This window comes from Lepisma saccharinum, chromosome 6 (assembly GCF_977018435.1).
Source record: "Lepisma saccharinum chromosome 6, izLepSacc3.1, whole genome shotgun sequence".
Taxonomy (NCBI): domain Eukaryota; kingdom Metazoa; phylum Arthropoda; class Insecta; order Zygentoma; family Lepismatidae; genus Lepisma; species Lepisma saccharinum.
The window spans coordinates 24,081,906-24,094,144 of record NC_139234.1 but is presented as its reverse complement, the minus strand read 5'-3'; the positions used below and the strand labels follow the sequence as shown (position 1 = coordinate 24,094,144).

Here is a 12,239-nt window from a genome sequence, read left to right as displayed (position 1 = left end):
ATGTGCAGAGGCCAGTAATACAAGAAGCCATCAGATAATCACTAACCTTTCCTGAACAATAAATTACAGCGCAAAACTATATTTGTTGCTGCAGGAAGCACATCTTCCTTCAGTTCGAATCGAAATTATGAATACAAGGTAAAAAACCATTGGCTGTTTCAAGACTTTACACGAATAAGCCAAACGACCACCGAAGGTTCCGTGTTCGAATCCTAGCCTGAGCACTGTTTTGTTACCTTCTAAGTGCCATTTCCAAAAGTATCCTGTAATCAGCGTTCATCATAGAGGCGTCGCCACCGGGAGGGGTCTAGGCCACCTTGAAAAAAGTCTTAACACCCCTCCTGCCTATCCAAATGACAGGATTTCTCTCCACACACACATTATACAGGATAAAGAAAGAATGAAAAGAAAAGAAATGGAGAGAAAATGATAGAGAATTAAGGAAAGGAAACACAGAGAGAAAGAGAGGAAAGAGAGAGAAAGTAAGAGAAAGACAGACAAATAGAAAAGAAGAGAGGGAGAGAATTAAGGAAAGGAAACACACAGAGAAAGAGAGAGAGATAGAGAATTAAGGAAAGGAAAGAGAGAGAGAGAGTAAGAGAAGGACAGACAAAGAGAAAGAGAGAGAGTAAGAGAAGGACAGAAAAAGAGAGTGAGAGTAAGAGAAAGACAGACAAAGAGAAGAAGAGAGAGAGAATTAAGAAAATGAAAGAGAGAGAGTAATAGAAAGACAGACAAATAGAAAAGAAGAGAGAGAGAGAGAATTAAGGAATGGAAAAGAAAGAAATGCGGAGAACGAAAGATAAATGGAGAAACAGAAAAAGAAACAGAGGAAGAAAATATAAAGATAAGAGAAATACAGAAGGAAAAGGATGTAAATGGAAAAGATAGATATACAGAGAGAGACAGAAGACAGACAGAAGAAGAGACAAAAGTAAGAAAATAAAAAGATATGGAAACAGAAAGAAAAATAGAGAGAATGGACAAACAGAATGAGGGAGGATGCGACTAAAGGAAAGAAATGGGTAGCGTAACGCAGAAAGTAAAATAGGGAAACAGTGAAAGTGAAATAAGAAACAGTGGAATAAAGAGAAAAATAAAGATAAATAGGTGTAGAAAGAAACAAAGAGAGGAAGAAAGGATAATGACAGAAAATGATAAATAGAGGAGAAAAGGGAATAAATGAGAGAAAAAGGAAATGAATCTGTGACGACTAAAGATTATCCGACCTGAAGATATTTCGTTCACTTCCAGCCTTCCAGTTCTCTGGTGACATCACAGCATAGTTACATAGTCATTGTCGCAATTAGCCGAAAGTGAAAAATAAATGGCGTAACATTAAATAGGTCCCGCCTTACCGTTGGTTGTGCATGTTCCGATTAGTGAGAAATTCCCATTGTGTTTCATTTATGCCTTTAGGAAAAGAAAATGCCAGAATCAGGAAATTTACAATCGTCGTTCACTGACTGATGTAGAAGAATATGTTGGAACTGCATGTTATTCCATTATTTTTTGCAGTTTAATCCAAAATGTTGTGGAGAGATGAAAGGAGTGATCTTCCATGAAGACACCCAAATGTCTACGTTTCTTCCATCTGGACTGCATTGCTGCAGACTAACGAGGCTCTGGCGCCTGGACCCACAGCCGAGACAATCTTCTGTTGGGCTTGCGTCCATATTTATTTATGATTGTCTCTTTATCCATATCATTTTATCACCATTCATCACCCATCGTCGCGATTAGCTAAAATTCGCAGAAAAGTGACGTTAAGTCACTGAAATCAAATGAAAGTATCCAGAAGAAACGTCAATTATGTAATTTTATTTTGTTTACATTTAAAAGTCGAGGCTGTTGTAGTGGTTACGCTGTCCCAGAAATACTTAAGCAAGCCTAGAAGTCCTTAAAATCAGCAACCATATCTTTAAATCACCTTTCAGAATAGTCCTTCTAGATGCAGGAGTGTCGAATAGAATTTAGCACATCTTGGTCATGAACCGTGAAGTTAACAAATGAAGTAGAAATAACTTTATGTACACCCCCACACAAAAGAACAGCAAGAGACAAGAAGCAAGCAAATGGGCCAAGGTGATGCGAGGCTTCTTGTGTTTGTCCCCTAGCGATTGTCTTTCCATCAACGTCTACTTCGGACAAAGAAATCAAATTTGAACAGCGTGGAATTCGGGACCTTGGCATACAAAGGTCGACGCAAGCAAATTTTTGACTATTTGTTAGAACTCACAGACGTTGGCAAGAAATATCAAATTCTAACCTGCCCATGCTTAGATTCTATTCTTCGTCCACTGCAAGAGCAAAATCAATATAAATATATGCACGCGAAAAAAAGTAACTGCTTTACCTTTGGTTTATTCTTAATTCAGCTTGACTCACCAATTTCGCAATAGTTGCTTTTGGCTTTAACACACGGACTATTTTCTTACGCGTAACATTTTTGCCGAAACTCACCATCGGAATCAACCAATAGAATTTCTTACTCTGACTTTGTTCTTTCAGTAGGTGGAGGATAGGTGTTCAGAGTAATGCAGGGTTTTCTCAAGGAATCCAGATTCAGAATTCTGTCCTTGACGGACGTAGTTCTTGTGCGGATGCCCAATGACCAGTTCCTCAAAAGTGGTGTTATTTAAAATGCCGCCACCCTCCCCCACCAGACTCAAGTATCCATGGCAACCAATTTCCATCCCTCATCAAAACAATTTTATTATGATGTAATGTAACACCAATAAATCATTTGGGTCTAAACTTTACAGTCAATGAGGAAGAACCATTTATCTTTTAAAGGTATCATGAGCATCTAGCATGTAAGAATGGGGGTAATCTTTTTAAAGAAATTTGCCCTCGCACTCAGTATGTGTGGACCATTTTGGACACTACTGACTGCAGCGTCACAAATGCGGTTCACAGTTGTCAGAACCATAGACATAATATGAAAAACGTGCATCACTACGTTATGTATTGTCGCAAGCTGCATGTTCCTCACTCATAGTTTTTACACGTTGTAAATGTTCATTATCGGGGAAAGGCTTTATGGCCATACAATAACTGACAAAGGGGATTACTTGGAATCATTGTGAAACTGGCAGAACATACACAATATTTATTGTATTGTTATTGATTACAGAGGTGCAAAGGGTATGAATTTAATGGAAGACTTTTTTTTTAGTTACTCAAACATGAAACGCTTACACAAGGCCATATATGGGAGATTGTGACACATTTGAACACTAAGGTCAAATGGTAAAAATTATTTTATTACTTTTTAATAGAAAAACAAACAAAAGCAGTTTTAGTACATGTAAACATTTTTGCATACAAGAGTCAAAGTTATTTTGCACGTTAAATGCTTAAACAAAACATCGGTAATATGTTCAAATCTGTCCCATGCATGGTGGACCTTTGAACAGACATGGGGCACTTCTGAACAATGTCCTGTTCTTATTAATCTTATTGGAAACAAAATGTTTAATACTCGTACGTGCTATTATTTTACATGATCTTAGCTCTCGTGTTGGTTAAAGCCGATTGGTTACAGACGATATCTCGAAATCTTTAAGAGAATATGCTGATATAATAAGGTAGGTAAGCCATAGGTGTTCCCAAGGTGGCCCACATTACGAAAATCATATTAACACAGCTAACAAATGGCACTGTATTAATGTACCCAGTCCCCCTCAGGTGCACCATGCAGAAAACGAACTGTCTCGAGCTGCCAGCAGCCATTTTATTTAAGTTCTTGTGGAACGCTGGCGTCTTAGGGACTGTTCAGACCAGTCCTCCACGGAGGTCGGCTGTTCGTCCTTACTGTATACAATGCATGTCAACAATCAAAAGTTTGACACCAACAATTTTCTCTAAGGAGAAGTGGAAACGTGAATAAACATGAATACATATGTTTTCCTGAGCACAAGCATAATTTTCTAAGCCAACTATAAGCCGTGGGCCACCTTGAGAACAGATGTAACGGTTTTGTAATTATTTTTTAAAAACAAAGTTACAAGCAATGTTTCAAAATATCCATTTGTTTTTTTCTTTTAATTTCAGAAATTTTATCTCTCATTAGAGATTTGTAAATTGCCCTAGAAACTTAACTAGGGCTACCTTTGGTTCAACTACCTTATTCTTCGTCGTAAATAAAGTTATATAAACTGTGTTTTGAAAATGCTAGATCGTGAATAGTGATATGTTTTTTCAGGATTGGCTGGCATCCGGGCGTTTAGTGCCACTCCTTAAAAAGTCTCATCAATGAATTATGGTACTAGAACCATTCTCTTCTGCAACCAGAATAGCTTTAAGAGTGAAATGGTTTTCGTGGCTATGCATTAGTTAAATAGTTTGTTACATCTAGCAAGTTTCTTAAAACGTTCAAGAAATTTTGTCAACAAAATTCCTGTCATTCATGAACTACATTGGCTGTTTATCATTTAAAATCGCATTAGTTAATATTTTTTTGATGAACTTACAGGAACTTAGATCGCTGTTCAAATGTGCTCCAAGAGTGCTGTTCAATGTGCCCTGACAGGACTGTTCAAATCAGTCTCACAAGGCTATGACAGGCAAATCCACACATCATAGGGAAAAGCTAGTAGATATATACGTTTCACAATAGTACCACAGAAACCTATCCATAAGCATTAATATTCTGTAACTAAACACACTTCTTGGCCTTCTAGCCTACGTCGTTATTATTTTCTTACAACTTTTGAGGAGAAGAATTACTCTTCAAGGAGTTAAGACAAATTATCTCATCCTGAATGTTTACGAACTAATCAATGGTGCGACTACCGTAAGCAGTGATGTCATCTACCACCACTGCTGTCAACTCCGCACAATTTCTTCGCTTTACGGGGAAATTCACGAAGTCCAAATCTGCCCCATGTTCAAATGTACCTAAAGCCCCTATTACACGGAACTGGATTTCTAGTAGGAATGCCCTAGTTGGCGCTGAACTAACTTTCTAGGTAGCAATCATGGCCACCTGGCTGACTGCTTAACTGGTTTGGAGGAATAGGACATGTTCTAATTGCTACTTGCTTTCCTCGACTGGATTCTGTGGAACAGCCAATCAGAGCGAAGTTTCGCCATGTGAAGATAATCTGTGAGTGGTCAAAGGAGCGTTTTTGTCTGTGGCTTCCGAGTGTTGCTCCAGCAATGTATAACGTATACAGCATGAAAGGGGCGTTGAGTTACACCATCTATGCTGAGTGCACGGTGTTTACATTTGAAACAACTAAAATATTCTTCCATACGTGTACAGTAAACGTTGTAAAGTATGTATTTAAGCAGCGCCATTGTTTTGTACCTAATAACGTTTTACACGAAACGTTATTCCTCTCCGTTGAATAGTTATCGGCTTTTAAAAATGTGAAGTGATACATTGTTTACATCTCACGCGGCCGCCATTCCAACTTCCCTCGTATGGGAACAAAAGTCTATCGACAAGTACGCTGATAAGTATCGTGTGAGGCGAAAACTAGCAAATTGGTAGCCAGTCCAGCGCCAACTAGTGCATACCTACTGGAAACCAGTTCCGTGTGATGCGGGCTTAAGTCTCGACTATAAAAGGGGACATTTAGACTTTTTTGTGCATAAACGAGATTTCTACACAAATAAGTAACGTCCCCGTGGCACATGAAGCCCCACATAGTCAAAATCTCGGCCATTCCTTTGAAGGAGGTGATGTGATCAGCACCAGGGTCCGTCGCCTTTACGACTGTTTATAGAGGCTGGATTAATCCCAGAAGGGCTCCAAACAGGTACATTGTTGGAAAAAATCCCAATCCCAAATCAACCAACCCGGGAATGGAACCATAGTCTCCCCAGATCACCTCAGCTTCTTCTAGACAATAAATATGGATGTAAACTTGGAAATAGTATTGGAGCAGCGAAAGTTACAGAAAAAGTTGTGCGAGAAAATGAATGATTTATTATAGTAATAACTATTTTCATGTTTTCCTCTGATTAATACGCCCCAAAAAGAGTTGATTTCCTAGCGCGAAAAAAGCAGTTTTGAGTTTGATTGATTGAGTTTGTGTTTTAAGTCCACTTTATGCACAGTAAGGCTAATCGCGATGGGACCTACAGTTTAAAGTGGGATCCAAACCACTATGTGTCTCAACCAGGTATCGAACCCGGGACCCCTTGATTACAAGGCGACAAAGTTACCATTACGCCATCAGGGAAGCCCTAAATGCAAAAACTTTAAGAAACCAGCGGCGTTGATAAGAGTCTAGCAAAGAGGGGTCCGTCAAATGATCCCTTTAGTACCACAGTTATTAAGGAATATTTGTCTTAATTCTAACCAGTGGTGAACACTACACCCAGAAGTGGCACTTTTCTCGAACAGGACTCATTCACCAGGAAGCCATAAACACTAGGCAAACCCAGTCACTTGGAAACTTATTGGGTACGAACTGGACAAGAGAGATTACAAGTTTTCATACAAATCAGCCAGAGCAGGACTGTTTTGGATTTGCGTTTTTGTGCTTTTGAGTCCACTTTATGCAGAAATAGGCTAATCGGGGTTGGTCCTGCATTTTAAAAACGACACCGAACCACTATGTGCTTCCCCCGGGTATTAAACTCAGTACCTCTTGATTACAAGGCAACGACATTAACCACCACACCATCGGGGAAGCCCAAACTGTTTGTTAGACGTTTAGGCACTTTATTTGGTTTCGTAAATGTATACCAACGTTTCAGAGACTCGTTCTGTCCCGATCTTAGGGACACTTTTATTGTGCCACGTGGTCACATACAGGGCACAGTACGGAACTAGTCTGAAACGTTGGTATGTAGCTTGAAAAAAAAATCAGTGTATAAAAGTTCAAGCAATTAATCATGAATTAACCACCTGACTGACTGGTTATTTAGCGATTGTTGGAAAGTTTCGTTTCTCTGAATTCCTTTGGTGTTGGCTGGTTCACTGGTGTTTTCCTTGCAGTATGGATTCTACGACCCTTGTGCCTACCGCTTGGAGTCCGTCTTTTGACGAATCTGTGGTCCTTACAAGAGTCGAAGGGATCCTTGTAAGGAACATGTTACAAGGGACGTGGAGTGACGACTTCAGGATTGGAATGTCCAAGGCCGGGACATTCAAGCAATTCATCATGAATCAACCACCTGACTGACTGGTTATTTAGCGATTGTTGGAAAGTTTCGTTTCTCTGAATTTCTTTGGTGTTGGCTGGTTCACTGGTGTTTTCCTTGCAGTATGGATTCTACGATCCTTGTGCCTACCGCTTGGAGTCCGTCTTTTGACGAATCTGTGGTCCTTACAAGAGTCGGAGGGGTCCTTGTAAGGAACATGTTACAAGGAACGTGGAGTGACGACTTCAGGATTGGAATGTCCAAGGCCCGGATTCTGATGACCTTAAAATATCAATAAAATGACCTAAAGAAATGACTTAATTTTTTTCTTTATTTCAGGGTATTACAGTCAGTACGGCATAGTTCTTATTTCTGTAACGTTAGAACTGAAATTTCAAGATGTATGTGAATGTTAAGTATAAAAATCTGTAAAAATCTTAACTTATTCAAAATTATTGCAGTAGGTAATGTCGAGCGTCATGTTACTTCGTTCCTGCAAAATTCCGTTACGTTTCACTCACTTACTTCTTTTTTTGCAATTTCGCGAAAGACAACGCGAAAAATTACCGAAAAATGAAGTAAAACTTGAAAAAATGACCTAAACTTAAACAAATAGAAAATGTGACGAAAAATGCACAATAAAATTAGCATTTTTATAATCAGAGGTTCATAGTCATGATTTTTATACTTAAGACCAATGCATACTACATAAGGAAATAATATGACGTCATCAAAATACGGACCCTAAGATTTGTGCACAACTACTGGCTGATTATCTCTTTCTACCACTGATCAATTACAAAGAAGAAAACTGCTAAACTATTTGTAACACACAGGTGTAAGGGATACTGGGTTCAAAATCCGGTTCAATCCCGAGATGTAAGACGAAATTTTAACAAACTTCATGAGCATAGAGCCACCATTTCCGAAAGTTCATGTAAGAGGACGCTGGCGGGAAGGATGGCCAGAGACATCTACACGGCAAACCTGAGTACTATGTGCGCTGTAATTCCTCCAACCGTTGAACGATGAATCGTGATTTCATGAAACTGATGAAGGAAGGGTCATCTCATTTGTGTTTACAGAACAACAAACAATATAGACCAATTCTGATACTCTCTACTGAATTTAATATAACAATGTCTTGTAGCGCCTTCAAATTAATTTTGCACGGACAAGATTGACTACATACAGTGTTGTATTTCAAAAATTTATAGTGGAAAGAATTCCAGTAACTAATCTTGAAGCATCGGTATATTATTATATAAATAATACATTTTATATAATAATTATACATACATCATAAAAATAATAATTTTCTCTATAAAACACGTTATGTGCAATTTATTGCATACAATGTTATTCAATTTTCTCTTCAAGAAATGAGCTGTTTGGTCTTTCTGCAACTTTTCCAGTAATGAATTCTATTTATAATACAAAGGACAAACTACATACGTATATTTTTAATTTGAAAGCAAATAAGTTTGACACGTAGACAGCCATTACGATGGACTATGTGTGGATGCAAGGTTAGTAAATTTCCCATCAGTATTTAATGCGTGTTTGGAAATAGTTATGAGAACCTTCAGAGATTGCCATCAGCAACGATTATGATGATGATCCTCTTTATTGTCTGGTCCTATTTAATTTGGTTAACGTTTTTCTTGGGGAGAGTTTTTCACATTTAGTTCAGAGCAATTGTTCTACTGTTTTCATGTTTCATTGTGTGAAGCTTTTTACACTTTTCTTAGAATGTAGTAACAAAAATGTCGTGGAGGAAGTTTTGTACTTACCTTAAGCTGATCTCTGATCTTAAGAATATTGATTTAGAGCGTTGTTTTCAGCTGTAAGGGCATCTGGATTTAAAATCTCCAAATGTATCTGAAAAACAAACACAAAAAAATAAGGATAAATTGATATTTGGATTTTCAATTTAATTAGATAACATTTTTGATCTTTTTTATTTATAGAGCAAGCATACACTTTCTGTCAATTAGAACATTTGGAAATGAAAATTCGTATATATTCATCTACGTAATTTCTTCAAAGTATAGCATATGAGTGTGGGGATGGGGTAATTTACTAATTAATTTTATGGTTTTTAAATTTGAAAACAAAACACTGGAAAAATAAAATAATTCTCATTTTATTAATACTGCAATTAGTTAAGATGAATCGTATTTCTTCTCTTAATTGTTGCATTGTAACCTTTCCTGCAATAATACAAAATTCAAACTAATAAGTTATTATAAGAAATTAAATCACTTTCATTGGAGTAACTTGTAAATACTTTACCTTCGCACACAGGGAGTCTCAAAAAATATCTAACTAGATGATGAGACGATGTTGTAGCATCAGAGAGAATACGAGGTTTCTGTATTCATCTTTTCCCCGTCGCTCTTTCGCCTCTTTCGGCTAAAGGCAACGATGGGGACGAATGATGTTTACTTGTAATTTATAAGCGACAATGATGATAAACTAAACATGAGATCAGCAGGTAAGACCCATTTGAAAAGAAAGAAACGTTCACATTTCACTAGTTATGACCTAACTTTAGATATATTTACTGTCTTATTCCATAGTTGTCGCGTGCCAGTGTGTCTAAATTTACACACTCCAGGACTCAAGTTTGGTTGTCTTAAAAACTACCTTTTAACGGTAATATTTGGACACAACAAGGTAAATAATATAAATATGTAAAGTTAACTTCAAATACGAGTATCTTTTTACTATTTTATAAATAATTGTTCAATAAATACTTGCATTTTCCAAAAAAATGATTAAAATGTTAAATTTGTTACTCTTTGCAGCTGAAATTGATGATGAAATGATGACAACTTACGTTACTTTTTCAGGTTCGTGGAGTCGAACGCCCAGCGAAACTCCTTCAACTTTATTGTTCCATCCGATGGTTGTGGAACAACTTTAAGTAGCAGTGGTACAATGGACACCATTATCATCATACAAAGCGATGGAGCTGTGCAGGTATGTTAAATCTTTATAATCCTTTGTCTCAAGTGTTTGATAAAAGTGAACATAGTTTTATATTTAACATTCCTCTTATAAGCTACCATTAATGACAGACGAATTTGGGAAGCGCCTACATCCTTATATATATGTATATATGCCTGACTACCATGCGAGGGCATTTTCAGTACACTGTAAAAAATGTTGGTGTTAAAACGACACAGAATGTGGTCCCTGGAGGTCTACACCACATTTTGGTCAACGTTTAACCTCACTGGTGTTGAAATAACACAGGCAAATGGTTGCAATCAACACCTTTTTGACACCACTGAGGTTAAATGTTGACCAAAATGTGGTGTAGACCTCCAGGGACCACACTCTGCGTTGTTTTAACACCAACATTTTTTACAGTGTAGGAATTTTTCCAGCAATGTATTTGTATACAATGGCTCTTGAGTTCACCAAGACTCTGATAAATGGCTAGGCCTACCAGGGGGAGAAGAGTAAAGGCGGCCAGAGCGTGGTGACATCACCTCCACAAATGATGGTGATCGTGAATGTGTAGAGCTCTACCTCCACATTCCTCCATATGCTCTCACGGCATATTGCAATGTGCTTTACACTTTTTTTGTACTTTACCCTGCGCATTACTATGCCATAGAGGTATGGAAGTGCGGCTCCACCCATTCTCGATGTATGCCATGGTGGACCAGCAAGCACTATATATATATATATATACACACACACTGTCCCAGCTAACTGTGGAGCAGGAGATCGAAAACAAATCTCTGCGTAAGTAGTGACGTGAGACGGCTCCACCAATGAACACGCGGGAGGGAACGTTGTTGCATGGAGGGGGTAAAGTGACTGCAGTTACCAGCCTGTGAGCAGCGTGTACAGCTTCGCTCTGGCCACTCAATTTACTTCGCTTCTATGACGCTATGTGCAGCCTTGCTCCACAGATAGTTGGGACAGGGTTTAGGTCACGTGTCACACACATCCATCAGGAAGAGGCTAGGGGATCCACAGATCCACTCATGCAGGAACATTAACGGGAACATTTCCACCTACCTTAGAGATTGAACTCATGTCTCTTCCGCGATAGTCAGACGTCCTTCTGACTTATGGATTACTAGGAAGTCAATTTGAAATGACAACTTCTTTCACGATTTATGAATTTGTATTATTCATTCTTTCTTGTTGCCAGCAAAAAAATAATAAAAAGATGGTTAATTTTACCAAACCAAAAGCAAACACTTAAGCACAAGTTTTCTGTATTCTGAGAACTGGTTGTTACCAGAAAGTTTAATTACGTGGGCCGTTCAAGTCAATCGGGGACTTTTTTTTTCAGGTTTAAATAGACGCCTAGGCTGGAGGTTTTGTATGCAGTAGGAACTGGCAACTGTGTGCTGTTACTGGTAGGCGGTGCTCATTTCCCGCGTTTCTGCATAGATCGTTATTCAAGATGGCGGACAACAGTGTGAATGTCTACATGGAACAGCGTGTTGTGATGAAGTTTTTAGTGAACGAGGACAGAAAACCTGCAGATATTTACAGAAGACTTCAGGCTCAGTACGGTGATGAGACACTCTGTCGCAGTAAGACATTTGAATGGTGTAAGCGCTTCAAAGATGGCCGTATCTCTATTACTGACGATCCCGGTCGTGGTGGATCACAGCCCACGGCAATCATTCCTGGAAACATTCAGCCCGTGGAGCAGCTGATCCTGGACAATCGTCGCATAACCTGTCGTGAAATTGCAAGGGTGTGTAATCTGTCGTTAGGAACAGTGAACACAATAATTCATGATCATTTGTTGTTCCGAAAAGTGAGTGCACGGTGGGTCCCAAAGCATCTGTCCGCTTTTGACCGACACAGAAGAGTTGAAGTGTGCAGAGAACTCAAGGACCGCTATGACATGGAAGGCCAGGATTTTCTGAACCGCATCATGACATGTGATGAAACATGGGTTCACCATTTCACTCCAGAATCCAAAAGAGCATCGATGCAGTGGAAGCATACGGAATCACCACCTCCCAAGAAATTTCGAACAGTTACGTCTGCTGGTAAAGTGATGGCAAGTGTCTTTTGGGATAAACAGGGGATTATTCACGTTGATTTTTTACCCCATGGTGTCACTATCAACAGTGAGTATTACTGCCGTGTTCTGC

The 12,239-nt window shown here is 38.6% G+C and overlaps 1 protein-coding gene across 1 annotated transcript in view; it reads left to right on the top strand.

The window, feature by feature from the left end:
• Nucleotides 1-12,239, top strand: part of LOC145989021 (uncharacterized) — a 120,665-nt gene that overhangs the window by 91,584 nt on the left and 16,842 nt on the right. Inside the window, exon 4 of the mRNA XM_083124321.1 lies at nt 9,957-10,086. Coding sequence (XP_082980447.1) covers nt 9,957-10,086 — 130 coding nt within the window. The remainder of the gene's footprint in view (nt 1-9,956; nt 10,087-12,239) is intronic.